The sequence below is a fragment of the Montipora capricornis genome, chromosome 9 (genome assembly GCF_036669925.1).
Source record: "Montipora capricornis isolate CH-2021 chromosome 9, ASM3666992v2, whole genome shotgun sequence".
NCBI classification, from domain to species: Eukaryota; Metazoa; Cnidaria; class Anthozoa; order Scleractinia; family Acroporidae; genus Montipora; species Montipora capricornis.
The window spans coordinates 18572653-18587652 of NC_090891.1; the positions used below are offsets into that span (position 1 = coordinate 18572653).

At 39.9% G+C, this 15000-nt stretch overlaps 1 protein-coding gene across 2 annotated transcripts in view; it reads left to right on the plus strand.

Annotated features, from left to right (window-relative positions):
* LOC138015510 (telomeric repeat-binding factor 2-interacting protein 1-like) overlaps window positions 1-15000 on the plus strand; it is a 40806-nt gene that overhangs the window by 17809 nt on the left and 7997 nt on the right. The window contains exons 12-14 of one of the 2 annotated variants that reach the window (XM_068862576.1): window positions 551-650; window positions 1219-2492; window positions 5203-5254. In XM_068862576.1, the coding sequence (XP_068718677.1) occupies window positions 551-650; window positions 1219-1355 (237 nt within the window). In that variant the 3' untranslated portion in view covers window positions 1356-2492; window positions 5203-5254. The remainder of the gene's footprint in view (window positions 1-550; window positions 651-1218; window positions 2493-5202; window positions 5255-15000) is intronic. The other variant, XM_068862575.1, reaches the window with a different exon arrangement.

Here is a 15000-nt window from a genome sequence, read left to right on the forward strand (position 1 = left end):
GAATCCGCCATTTTCGCCAAACCTGCCGCTTTCTTCGAATCCGCCGCTTTCGTTGGCTTAGGGTTAGGGTTAGGTGTTTAGCGAAATTTTGCCAAATCCGCCACAGTCGCTGAGTCGTCGGCTCTTTGGCGAAATTTCGTCAAAAGAGTTGTCAACTTGGCCAAAATGGCGGCTTCGGGCAAATGTCGCCAAATCTGCTATTTTTATCGTTGCCTTCGTTTCTCGACATATCTCATGGCTGGTGCACTTCAATGAATAGAGAGCTCATTTATGGTAGAACTGGAGTACAGAAGATCTTGTCACTTTTCAGTTTATTGCTACCGAGGTTACAAGGCAGCCATTCTAATCGTCTTCATTTGCGATTTGTGGATTCGTGATATCTGCGTTGTGCCCACAGTATTAAGGGCAGCGTTGTTGCGCATCTCACCATACCTAACGCACTTACCATGGTATGTGTTCCGTTTGGCTACCTCTCGGCAGTTTTTCATTTACTCATGGTAATTACTAGTTGCAAGTTGTACTCGTAATGATATTTTCTTTGAATTTTCAGAGGCTGGAGTCGAAATGGACAGTGCCGCAAATTATCCACGCCTTGCTTGTCACCTCGGGCAAGCTGGAAGATGCAACATCATATCTACAGAATGATACAGGTTTGAATTAGAACTAATTTGTCGACATTTCTGCCAACATCTAAGATACGTAGAAGAATGACAGAATCAACCTTACTGAACCACTGCAGCCAAATCATGTATGACTGTCCGCGGACTCGCTTTTCACCAACGCAACGCGAAGAGCCGAAAAGAATCCAGAATTTATCTTCAATAGCCCACTTTCGATGTATTAAAATTGAGTCCAAAACAAAAGGTATCATCCCGAGGCTCTGGGGAATAAACTCATACAAATCCTTATATTTATTCCTCAGAGCCTCGAGATGATGTCTTTTGTTTCGGACTGAATTTTAATATATCAAAATTAGTCTATTCGGCATCCTCTATTCACACCAAATCAACGAACGCACTTTATCTTGTTTTTCATGTTGCTGTGCTCGAACCAACAGCTTTGCTTCACTTTGCGATATGAAAAATCCCAAGAAATGCGCAATATTTTGATGCACGTTGATTTTGGTGAACATCTCTGTCCCCTTGTACCTCTCATATGTTAATGACACGAAATGCAAACATTGACGTCAGCAACGGATTCCCTGATTTGTTTAATTAGTAGGCAAAGAACAGTGGACTTTGGAGGAGGACAAGATATTGCTGAGTAAAAACAAAGAGGCCATTTCAAGCTTGACAAGAACAAGAGGGCTTCAGTCTGTTGTCGACAGAATGAACTTTATGGAAGGAATAAGTTAAACTGGACCTTAGGTGTATGTCTCTTCACATTCCTCTAGGATTGGGACAAGACTTTCCCAAAAAAACTCAGTGTAAAGGGAGCACAAACGTTTTCCAGTTCGGTAGCTTTGCATGCACAGTGACCACTCGTGTAACAAGCAACTAAGCAACAACTACTACCTTTGAATATGGCCTCTCTCTGGTCACCTCTGGGTAAATTTCAAATCTCAAAGTTCCTCCTTTTAATGCGGAGCAGGCCACGTGCTCTGTTTTGTTGCGGCGGCTGGAACAAGTGGAAAGATATTAATCAGTCTAGCGTTTCAGCAAACGTCAAAGGCGCGGTTGAAATTTGCTTTATGCCAAAAAATAGAAAAAAAGCCTTGTTTTGAGTTTAGTTCATTTTTACGTGTCATACTTTTCGTTATTGTAAGGATTTCGTGATTATTCCATCTTCCATAAATAGATCGCTGCAAACTGTGTCTATATGGCAATGAAATAGGATCTAGTTTTCCTCATCGCTAGCTTTGTGTGGAAAGTACAATCAAGCAAAACACAAAGAGAATGCGATTTAGTGAGCTTTCACATTCGGAAAATGGGCTATGTTAATCGACATTTCATTTCATCATCGCCTACTCTGTATCTCCGTAGCTGTATCGCCTCCTCCATTAGCTTAGAATTCGTTCTTAGCAACCTGCTGGCTATTATCAAGAAGGGACCCCCTTTATGGTATGGTCTTTAAAAGGAGTCACGACGGCAGCAGCAAGGCAACACCACCAGAAACCAAAAGTTTGATCAATGAAGGAATAAAGCGTGTGGAGTCAACACTGTACAATTTGAACAAGGCGGAATAACAACAAAATAGTTGCGATTACGGAAATGTTTATTTGCAGCTGACGTTTTCCTTTGTGTTGCTTTTGTTGTGGTTTAAGTCTTTTAATTCCCTAGGGATTGGTTGCAAAACTATGGACTCGACCAAATATCCAATAGAAGCAATCCTTACTTAAACACCGGAAAGCTGCGTCCTTTTACCCATCCAATGAAAACAGAGTTCTGTTTTATGACGTGTTGCTTTAGAAATTTAAGTATCATGGAAGAAGCATCAATTAAAAGAAAGGGTGAATTGAAGCAGCTAAGGCAAACAGGATCGTTTTGTTCAAGGTATGGCTGATAAAAACTATGAAATCGAATGAAATGAAGCCTGATTTGCTGGTCTTCAGCAAGCAAACAGGAACGTATTATCATAGAAGAACCAAGGGGCGGGCTTCGAAAGACCGAAATAGTTGGCCCGAGCATAACATACTGCGCCCATGGCCCTGTAGAAACTCCAGTGTTTCTTTACAAAAGTTATGGGTCCGTACGTACCGCTTTTTTGACGGATCTGGACCTAAATCTTTCTGTCGTGTAAACGGCCTTTGTTCAGTTAACTGTCGTTTGAGGTGGTTCGGTTTGACAAATCAAATTGGCGAGATCCGAGTGCTTTCGATTCGTTCGTTAATCCTGTTTGTAAGAAAAGACTAATACTAGATTTCCTTAGACGAACGTTACCGAAACATCGGTTATTTAGTAAACCTTTTTTCCGAAAACCCGAAAAGGGTTTTGGAGAATATAGGGTTCTATAAAGATATAAAAATGTTCCATGATTTATTTCAAAAATGAAGATGTTTAATTCTCTTTGGTAACGAAAAAGTGATGTCACATGCAGAACCAGCTTTTCGAAATCCAGGAGCATTGTTCCACAGGGCTTTTCCAAGATCCGATTATATTTCGGGAAACCATTTTTTTCCTATCAAAATAAATAGTGCTTTGCTGATCATCTCAGAATTAACTAGTTAACGCGCAAAATGTACTATATTCTCTTGTGTGATGCTTACATCAATACAGCAGAATCGAGTTTGAAGTAGTATTTTAAAAGTATTTGACCAAAGCTGAAGATTTTCTTTTCAGTGGCATTTATTGCGTAAAAAGGCAATTTGGACCAAAGTTAAATCAGCTGTCCTCACCACGTTTCGTTTTATTGTTGTACTTAAGTTTGGCGCGGTCATAAATCGTCATTTTGATAGTCATTATTTAACGAACAACATCATTATTTCGGACATCATGCGGACTTCCTTTCAGGAGACCTAAGCACCTGAATTTTTCAAATAAAAGGAAACCTGGAGTTTTTATGTGTACCTTTGGTTTTCGAAAAGCTAAATGTGTTCAGTTTTTTGAACAAGGCGGCTGGTATTTTCGGAACAAACTTAAGTCAGTGTTAAGAGATTGGACTCCTCTGTTAAGTTGATGCTCTACCACTGAGCGATAGCAGACTCGTAAAAGCAAGGTCATTTACAGTGCCTATGAAGGAAAAAAAATATTTTCAAAATGATGAAGAATGGTGTTTTCTATTGTGGAATACCTTCTTTCGTTCCAGAGATATTCAAGTTTTTGTCAGAAAATCAAAAGGATTACAAATAAATAAATAAATAAATAAATGATGCATTTATATAGCGACATACTCCAGTAATTGTCCGTGGCGCTTTACAATATCCGGCATAATTCTTAATTAATTTTAAAAACTACAGTATTCAATACAATTCAAGCTAATAATAAAAACATAAATCGAAAGACTTTGTAAAAAGATGTCTTTAAGGACGGTGTCTTCTAATTCAAAGGTATTTTTGCGCGGTTTACTGAATATGCGGAAAAAGCAGATCTTAACAAGTGTTATTGAAATCCAAAAAGAAAATTGGGGGTGACCACGCATTTTTCGAAGATAATTAATTAACAATATTTGTAAAAAGCTTTTAAATACAAAGCAATGTATGGCATTATTTTCCAAATTAAAGCTTAACTATCTCTGAAAATGCGTGGTTACCCCCAATTTCCTTTTTGGATACCAAGAGCACTTGCTAAGTTCTACCTCCGCATAGTTTTGAACCGCGAAAAAAATACCCCTGTATTAATAAGCACTACCCATAGGAAACCCGAGTATCTCGAGATGTGCAGAACATATGTGCAATAACAACAGTAGGCACCGTCCTTAAAAGCTTAGTTTTAAATACACTGACTGACGATGATAGCCCAATGGTAACTTATTCCACAATTTTTGAGCAGCAACGGAGTATGCCCTATCATCATAGGTCTTATAATACTATAGCGCACAGGGAGCCAGTGTAAATGCCTAAGAATCGGTGTAATATGATCATACTTTCTCGGCGCAGTAACTAGCCGAGGTGCAGAATTCTGCACAAGTTGAAGTCACCCAATCAGATACTTAGGAAGACCATAGTAAGTAGGGCATTACAGTAATCTAAACTCGATGTCATATAAGCGTGAACGATAGTCTGAGCAGTATCATAGGATAAATATCGCCGCCTAATCTTAATACCGCAAATGCGGAAAAAAACGACCTTGCACGTCAAATTATAATTAACGTCCTCACTAAAATCGAAATACTTATCAAATCCAACGCCTAGCTTCCTAGCATGTTTACAGGGACACATGGCATCATCTCCATTTTGGATGTGGTTGAGGGGAATATCCCGTGCTATTTACCTCCGAGCAACTCGGGAAAAAATGGCGTCCCGATTTGCATCCGTGACAAGTGAAGAAAACATCCAAATTAATTTTTTGTGCTGTATATTATCTCACTGTTTTAGTATATACTAAAACAACTATTCACCGAATTGGAGGTGGCTAGCGGTGGATATCGCGGCTCGGTAAATATCCACCGCTAGCCACCTCCACTTCGGTGAATAGTTGTTAACTATTCAACTCCGAGCAACTAGCGTGGGATTTGCGCCCGAAAATATTGTAATCGGTGAATGGTTGTTAACTAACAACTAAAAGTTCCGTCTTATCTTGATTCACTTTAAGTTTTGTTACACAGCATCCAGTCGCCAATATCTTCAACACACTGTCTCCTTCGCGTTGGATGCATGGTAAGAGCAGTTAGACGTAAACGAGAGATATAGTTATCTTTCATCTGCATACAGATGAAATGGTATGCCATGCTTTCTGGCTATATCACCCAATGGATTTTTGTAAAGTGAATACAGTAAAGGGCCTAACACGGACGATCCCTGTGGGACTCCACATTGCAGATTTCTTAGTGACGAATCAATACCATTGACAGAAACGAATTGCTTACGTGACTGAAGATATGAACGAAACCAAGTAAGAGCAGTGCTCCTAGCTAATGCCGAAACGATTTGCCAGTCTTGATAACTAATTTGAGAGATCGACAGTATCAAATGCAGCCGATAAGTAAAGCAATAGAAGAATAACGGATTTGATGTAGTCAAAGCGTTCAAAATATCATTCTGGACTCTGACAAGTGCAGTTTCAGCACTATATGATAGCATTTATATGCTGATTGAAATTCTTCAAGTAAACCCTCGTCATAGTACCATTAAAATGATCACATAATTGTGCTTCAACTGCTTTTTCCGTGACTTTAGATAGAAAATACAAATTCGATACTGGCCGAAAATTGGGAAAGTTCTCGTGATAAGCTCTACTCTTTTGACAAAATATTAGAGAGCTTATATTTGCGAGGAAGACGACGCCGCCAAACAGAGCGTCGTCTAAAAAATACTATTTCCTGTTATTGTAATAATTACTGTTTATAAAACCAGTTTCGTGTCTTTTTTCTTTGTTGATAGTCTCAAATGTGCATACCCCACGGATATTGCGTTAGGCTTAAATCAGATGAATGTAGTTTTACGTTCTTCAGTATTTTCCAAGATTCCCTGCTGCGATTAGAACACCCACACTTTTCCCAGCTTTGCGGTATTCTGGGGGCGTATTACACCACTCGATCGCCGTGACGGACTGCGGTCGTTGCGATGAGAGCAAATATTTATTTTGGAATCTTTCTGCCCACGATGATTGACACAATATTAAACTATTTGATAAAGTGGGCAGATGCTTTTTCCTTTGAGAACGGCAAGCTTTAAAGGTAAGGATAATTTTCTACGTTATTTCTAGATCCTCAGTGCTTCGTTCTTGTGTGTTCCATTGTGAACATTATTTTGCAGAGAACGATTACTTCCGAATAGAAGTATTTTGCATGGAACGAATACTCCAATATTTCTTGGGAACCAGTTTGTTCAGTCGTTTTGACGAAAAAAGAAAATAAGAAAATAGCCTTCATCGCCTCATCGGCCAAACAAAATAAAAAATGAAATCAAGTTTAAAAAAAGGAATTAGCTATCGCCATCAGGGACTTCACAGCAGTCCCCGTATCCAAGTACCATTCAAAGGGACTTGCCGTATTTACTCGAATAAGCGCCGCAGATCCGGTACGGCGCTTATTGGAGTATTTCCATAAGATGATAAAAATACATTGTAATCGCTGCAATGCGGTTCTAAGCCATCAATATTTTCTCGATGCTCTTTCATTCAGTTTCCTCTTCAAAATCTTCGCGTTCTTCAGTTCTTGAAAACCTGCAGAATAGTATTGACGAGGCTGTTATAAAAGCCAAAACTTAGGCTAGCTTCAAGTCGGTAAGCCATGAAAAAATACTCATGAAGTAAATTAAATTTTACGACAAAAATGTTTTGTCTTTGTGGTATGAGCCTTTTCAATAAACGCCGCAACGGAGACACAAGGAATATTAACTAAGCGCCGCGGCGCTTATTCGAGTAAATACGACAGACGGACGATTGTGATCTTTGTGTTGGATTCGCGCATATCTTGTCGAACTTTATAACACTTAAAAGAAAAAAAAAAACAAAGCTAACAAAAACCCGGTGTCTTGCCGTAATTCTGTCACAGATGCATCCTTTCTGTCGTGAGTTCGTAGTATTAAACCCGCAAGGTAACTCCACCACAGGCGCCTGCTAAAATCGAAGTCACTTTGCGATTTTACTTGTACAACCAAAGTACGATAGAAAAATTGCACGTAACAAAAATCTCCCCAAAATGTTTTTCGCTGATGGTAACTTGTTACATTCGTGTTATATTCGTGGCACAAATTTTATGATGTTTTCATCTCGCAAATTTTGTTGCTGATGGCAAATTGTTTTATTCTCGATCGACACTTCCTAAAAGTTCCTTCTGCTCTCCTTAAAAACTATTATGTCAATATTTGGTTTGCATAAAGCAGGCTAACAAAATCTGTATCTTGTTTAGTTCGCACTTTGGAGCGTTAAAATAGAATTTTCGGTCGTATGTAGACCATTCCGGAATTGCGAAGGGAACTGGGACGAGTTTCAAATTTGAACCAATCGTTAAATTGACACCATCACATGAAAGATAACATTGAGATTACCCAGCTGTCCAAGTTTGATGCTTCTAGGTCGAACAGAGACCAAGTTACGGACCTTACGGACCACACAAACGTCCCTAATTTTGAGGTGGCGTCCCCTAAAACCATACCCTGGATGCCAGAGATTTTTTCTCTCTTCGGCCCTGTTTATAAGGAGGAAGGGTTACCCTAGCACTCACACATTTCCTCTTTTTTTACATCGACGTGTTTACAAGACAGCTAGGGTTACCCTGGTGCTATGGTAACCCTATCAGATTACTAGGGTTACCTTAACTCTAGGGTAACCCTAGCTGCCTTGGTTACATGTGGTTACTAGTAAAATACTAAACCCAGAAAGATAGGGAATCGAGATACATTGGCTTCTAGGGTGACATGTTAATCATTTTCAGCTCCCCTGTTTAAGCGTGTCTGAGCTTTTGACACCTTGCCTCGACATATTTGTACTAAGTTAACCGCTATCCAGCGGGGTTAGTATCTGGATGGGTGACCTCAAAATGTACGACTTGCCGTGTTAGAAACAGCATCGAAAATTCTATTTTAACGCTCAAAGATGCGAACTAAGTAAGGTACAGATTTTGTTAGCCTGCGTTATACAAAACAAATATTGATGAAAAAGTAAATAAACATTAGGAAGAGCAGAAGCAAGTTTTCAGGAAGTGTCGATCGAGAATGAAATATAATTTTTGCCTTAGCAACAACATTTGCGACGTGAAAATGACATAAATCTTGAACCGCAAATATACAAAATTACCATCGGCGAAAAACATTTTGGGAGATTTTTGATTTTTGCTACGTTCAATTTTTCTATCGTACTTTTAGCTGCTGAAGTAAATCGCAAAATCGAAAGTGACATCGAATTCAGCGGGCGCCGTTTTCATGTTACCTTGCACGTTTACTCGCGAAACAAAGGACACACCTGTGTCAAAATGATGGCAAGCCACCGGATTTTTGTTTTTTTGGTTTAGTTTTTTTCTCTTTTAAGTGTTTTAAAGATTGGCAAGAAATGTGCGAATTCACACAAAGATCACAATCGCCCATTTCTTGAGGTTGACCATCGTTTCTGCAAAATCCAAAATTTACTCTCCTAGATTAGGTTATTTATCATTAGGTAATTCCATCGTTTTGGAAATAGCAACTGCTTTATTATTCATCAGCGTCACAAATTCTTGCCAATTTTGGAGCTCATTTTGTCCAAACTCAAGCACGCTTTCATTACACCTGTTTGTGTTCGTGAGTTATGCACGCGCTGCGGGCCTATTGTCACCACGGACTTACGCTCTTACACTCTTACGCTCATACAACCCGGTGACATAGTGTGCACTTACAGTGCACTACCACAAAAAGCCAGCTTTCGTTATGTGCATGGCGCGATTGCGGTTGACGTAATCAACAAACGCTCGATTTTCACTTTACAGTAATTGGAGAAAATGTTGACAGGTTGTCATGTCATGCAACAGTAATGTGGAAATCTATCAGCAGCTGGCAACTTCTTACTGCGATCGCAAGTCTCACATACAGTATATTTATTTAATATATGTATCCATAAAACGACGCGCCAGTGAAGGTTTTGAAGAAGCCTTAGACTTTAGCGATCGGCTCGCTTGGCTTTCTTTCTCTACCGCTAGCCGTATAATGAAAGAGGGGGCTTTGCGGAGTGTTTACAAGCCAACATCGGTGGCAATTTCGCTTCAATTCGAAAGAAATTCAGTGTCAACAAAAAAACGATATTTCCTAGCGTCCCTTTACGTTTCAAGGGATTCATATTAGTCGGCCTTCGCGAGCTAACAGATCGGCCTTGCGAAGTAGCAATTTATAATTCTTTGCAATGAACACCGCTCCCTTTTTGCTGTGTTAAACTAGTTGACTTTTGGACCCACGATCCACAGGCATCTTACGAGGTAGGGCAACAAATAATTTAATTGGCTGTCTGCAAATAGAAATGGTGTTAAAACATGACGGTGTTTACTTTTCTCGGACGCATACAAAAAAGCCATCGCAATTGGACCGATTCATGGAACGGTAGTGTACAATTAAATTCAACAGTAATGAGAATATGTAAAATCCAAAGCATCCTCGTGTTACAAAGTTAACTTATCGAGTCATTTCCTTAATACTTTTAATTGTGTGGTACTCAATTTGATGGATACCTCACCGTTCATGACTGTTCACTCGCACACAAACCAGAGGTTTTTTCTCTCTTCGGCCCTGTTTATAAGGAGGAAGGGTTACCCTAGCACTCACACATTTCCTCTTTTTTTGCATCGACGTGTTTACAAGGCAGCTAGGGTTACCCTGGCGCTACGGTAACCCTATCTGATTGCTAGGGTTACCCTAACTCTAGGGTAACCCTAGCTGCCTTGGTTACATGTGGTTACTAGTAAAATACTAAACCCAGAAAGATAGGGAATCGAGATACATTGGCTTCTAGGGTGACATGTTAATCATTTTCAAGTCCCCTGTCTAAGCGTGTCTGAGCTTTTGACACCTTGCCTCGACATATTTGCACTAAGTTATGCGCTATCCAGCGGGTTTAGTATCTGGATGGGTGACCTCAAAATGTACGACTTGCCGTGTTAGAAACAGCATCGAAAATTCTATTTTAACGCTCAAAGATGCGAACTAAGTAAGGTACAGATTTTGTTAGCCTGCGTTATACAAAACAAATATTGATGAAAAAGTAAATAAACATTAGAAAGAGCAGAAGCAAGTTTTCAGGAAGTGTCGATCGAGAATGAAATATAATTTTTGCCTTAGCAACAACATTTGCGACGTGAAAATGACATAAATCTTGAACCGCAAATATACAAAATTACCATCGGCGAAAAACATTTTGGGAGATTTTTGATTTTTGCTACGTTCAATTTTTCTATCGTACTTTCGGCTGCTCAAGTAAATCGCAAAATCGAAAGTGACATCGAATTCAGCGGGCGCCGTTTTCATGTTACCTTGCATGTTTACTCGCAAAACAAAGGATACATCTGTGTCAAAATGATGGCAAGCCACCGGGTTTTTGTTTCTTTAGTTTGGTTTTTTTCTCTTTCAAGTGTTTTAAAGTTTGGCAAGAAATGTGCGAATTCACACAAAGATCACAATCGCCCATTTCTTGAGGTTGACCATCGTTTCTGCAAAATCCAAAATTTACTCTCCTAGATTAGGTTATTTATCATTAGGTAATTCCATCGTTTTGGAAATAGCAGCGGCTTTATTATTAATCAGCGTGACAAATTCTTGCCAATTTTTGGATCTCATTTTGTCCAAACTCAAGCACGCTTTCATTACACCTGTTTGTGTTCGTGAGTTATGCACGCGCTGCGGGCCTATTGTCACCACGGACTTACGCTCTTACACTCTTACGCTCATACAACCCGGTGACATAGTGTGCACTTACAGTGCACTACCACAAAAAGCCAGCTTTCGTTATGTGCATGGCGCGATTGCGGTTGACGTAATCAACAAACGCTCGATTTTCACTTTACAGTAATTGGAGGAAATGTTGACAGGTTGTCATGTCATGCAACAGTAGTGTGGAAATCTATCAGCAGCTGGCAACTTCTTACTGCGATCGCAAGTCTCACATACAGTATATTTATTTAATATATGTATCCATAAAACGACGCGCCAGTGAAGGTTTTGAAGAAGCCTTAGACTTTAGCGATCGGCTCGCTTGGCTTTCTTTCTCTACCGCTAGCCGTATAATGAAAGAGGGGGCTTTGCGGAGTGTTTACAAGCCAACATCGGTGGCAATTTCGCTTCAACTCGAAAAAAATTCAGTGTCAACAAAAAAACGATATTTCCTAGCGTCCCTTTACGTTTCAAGGGATTCATATTAGTCGGCCTTCGCGAGCTAACAGATCGGCCTTGCAAGGTAGCAATTTATAATTCTTTGCAATGAACACCGCTCCCTTTTTGCTGTGTTAAACTAGTTGACTTTTACACCCACGATCCGCAGGCATCTTACGAGGTAGGGCAACAAATAATTCAATTGGCTGTCTGCAAGTAGAAATGGTGTTAAGACATGACGGTGTTTACTTTTCTCGGACGCATACAAAAAAGCCATCGCAATTGGGCCGATTCATGCAACAGTGGTGTACAATTAAATTCAACAGTAATGAGAATATGTAGAATCCAAAGCATCCTCGTGTTACAAAGTTAACTTATCGAGTCATTTCCTTAATACTTTTAATTGCGTGGTACTCAATTCGATGGATACCTCACCGTTCACTCGCATACAAACACATAACGGGGAAATCTGAGCAGTGGATGACGAAAAGCATGAAAAACCAATCAAAGAAATATTAAATTCTCCCAAAGATGTTCGCGATAGCAGGAAACCATAAAAAATATATTTTCGCGACAGGCAATGTTTTGTCTTTTCTCAGCCGAGTTGATGTTAAATGATCATGGTTGAGATTAAGTTTCCCTTGGCTTTTGCCAGTAAAAGGAAAAGGCTGGACGGATTGGCTGGTTTGCTGAAGTTTCGGTAAAACTGGGACCTCGTCGGCCAAGAAGTGATGGTCAAAGGACCTTTGAAACAGTGTTTCAAGCTGAAAGAAAGCCTGCAGAAAATGTAATTGTAAAAAAGCTGTTAAGTACAGCTCAGGATTTTATGGCAATGTTCACCAAGGAGGCCAAGATTTTAAAGGATTTACAGAACAGAAACATTAGAGCCGTTTATACGAGAGAAAATAAGCCGCGGCTTACATAAGACGCGAACACCCCGTATAAATGGTACAAAATCTACGTTCACGGATTTCTCAAGCCTCGGCTTATCCTGGCATGGGAGTTTACACTCGTATAAATAGTTCCTTCCGCGTATTATGTACGCCGCGGCCAGAGTAAGCCGCGATGATGCTCGAATATTATAGGGCCGTTTATACGAGAGAAAATAAGCCGCGGCTAACTCTGGCCGCGGCTTACGTAAGCCGCGAACACCTCGTATAAATGGTACAAAATCTACGTTCACGGCTTTTGTCAAGCCGCGGCTTATCCTGGCCGGGGAGTTTATACTCGTATAAATAGTTCCTTTCGCGGCTTACGTAAGCCGCGGCCAGAGTTAGCCGCGGCTTATTTTCTCTCGTATAAAAGGCCCTATTATGGTGCGTTCTTAAATGCCGCTCACGACTGATATCCCGCAGTGCAACCAAATGTCGAAAATAAGATTATTTTGCTTCTTCTTTTGCTCGACCGTAATGTTGAATTGGCAAAGGTGCTTTAATAGAAGGACTCGCTTCTCTACTCCTCTCGCGTTGTACGTTTTTTCAAAATGTAATGAGCAAGGTTTTCTGAATTTAAAGCCAGTAACTTGTCTGTTTTCATACGGTATTTTGGCAAAAAGTAAACCGTTCCAGCTTTATAACGTTTCTATTGTATGTTTCCTTCATATGTATGTTTCGTCCGTAGCTTTACGAGAGAAGCACTGTTTCGTTGTTATTTTAATAGCCGGCATTTCTGTGCGAATTATACCAGCGGTTCAACAATTGCACTGTTAAAACAGAGCTTGTGATTAAAATTAACACATCAGATCTCTCGTAATTTTCCCGGTCTAGGAGATTCCCCATTTTGGAGAGTCCCCATTTTAGTAATTCCCCCTTTTAGAGATTCCCTATTTTAGAGATCCCCGATTTCCCATTCATCATTTTAAAACTAGCCGACGTTTTCGTGTTGCCTGGTACGGCATCGTAAACCAGCTTGGTCATTTCTCCATCACTGGCTTCTGCAAAACGAATTTTTTTCGTTTTCCATGATCAATCAAAAGTTTAGCTTGAACGTTTGCTCGTTTCCTGGTTTTTCTTTCGTAGAAATTAAATTAGACGACGGATATCAAATCGGACGACGGATATCCTCTGATAACCATCGTGCAATTTGTATCACGTGATCGGTTTTATCCAATGACAGCCCGCAGAAATTAATCGGTGGGTGATAAGACACGGTATCCCATAGACCGTACTCATAAATGTCGGCGAAGTAATCATTATTTTGTCTTTTTGCTAATCATCCTAAATATCCTCGTAAACACGAGCAAAATTCAAAAGAATTTTTTTTTTCCAAAGTGAGGCTAGTTAGGATGATTAGCACAAAGACAAAAGAATAATTTCTTGAACGCCCTTTATGAATACGGTCTATTGGAACGGCCTTCTCAAAGAACTCAACGGCCTGTACCAGAGGTTTTTCCTCGCCTATTCGGTCGTTCTGAGAGAGCAAAACCTCTGGCAGCAATTGAAAACCTGTCTGGCAGCCAGGGTACTAAAACCATATAAACTCTTAAAAAAGTTTTATCAGATTTTGGACAACTGGAAAATCCTGTCTTGGCCCTACTATTTGGAAATATTAGAGGTGAAAATCACTTTGTTTGCATATTTTTATGAATATTACAGAAATCGTAAGAAACTTTAAGAGTTAATTGGATGGATTTTAATAATGTTTCTAAGTCCGTAACTTCGTCTCTCTTCGGCTTTAAGGCATCAAACTTGGACAGATGGCCAATCATAATGTTATCTTTCATGTGATGGTGTCAATTTAACGATTGGTTCAAATTTGAAACTCGTCCCAGTTCCCTTCGCAATTCCGGAATGGTCTATATGTTCCTGACAGCAAGTCGCACATTTCAACGTCACCCATCCAGATACTAACCCCGTCGGATAGGGAATAACTTCAGTGAACTTTTGTCTTGGATTCGGAAAGCGGTCAGAAGCTCATAATACACGCTTAAGTTTGTGGTGAAAAGGAAGTTGTGAATGCTCAACATGTCAGCCTTGAAGCCAAATGTTTCTCGATTTCCTTTTATTTTCTTCAATCGTTCTGTGTTTAGTATTTTACTGAACCACATGTCTTCTCAGGGGGGATTTAGCAAAGACATCTACCATGGCATCTGTAATGATTTACGATACCTAAACAATGTCGTTTACAATTAGAGCTACATATTACGCAAGGACAACTTGAATCTCCTGGAAAACAAAACGCAGTTATGGAAAAAACACTGTCAACTTAGTGCACTACCACACATACGCAATGCATTCCTACTTTAAAAAATATGCCGTATCTCCTCACTTCCACTGCCCCCACCCTCCCCCCCCCCAAATATCCCGTATCCCTACAACTTTTTTACCTAAATATCCAGTATCCTGATCGCTTCTCGGCCTTTATGTTAGGATTAGTTTCTCGGCCAAGAGCTATGGTCAAGTACCCTTGTACTACGGTACTTTTTTTCGGGCCGTATGAGGCAGGCACAGAACAGTCTCGGCTGTGTGTCTGTTCTCTCCAGAAGGGATCACAAGGGTTTTTTGATTTCGTTTTTGATAGTTTTTTGTTCAGTTCGAGAGTAGAATCAACGAACTTTTGTAGTTTCTGAGAACTATTTACTACTTGTAGCTTTTGTTGAATTTTGAATCGATAATAGAGAGTTTTGGCGATTTGAA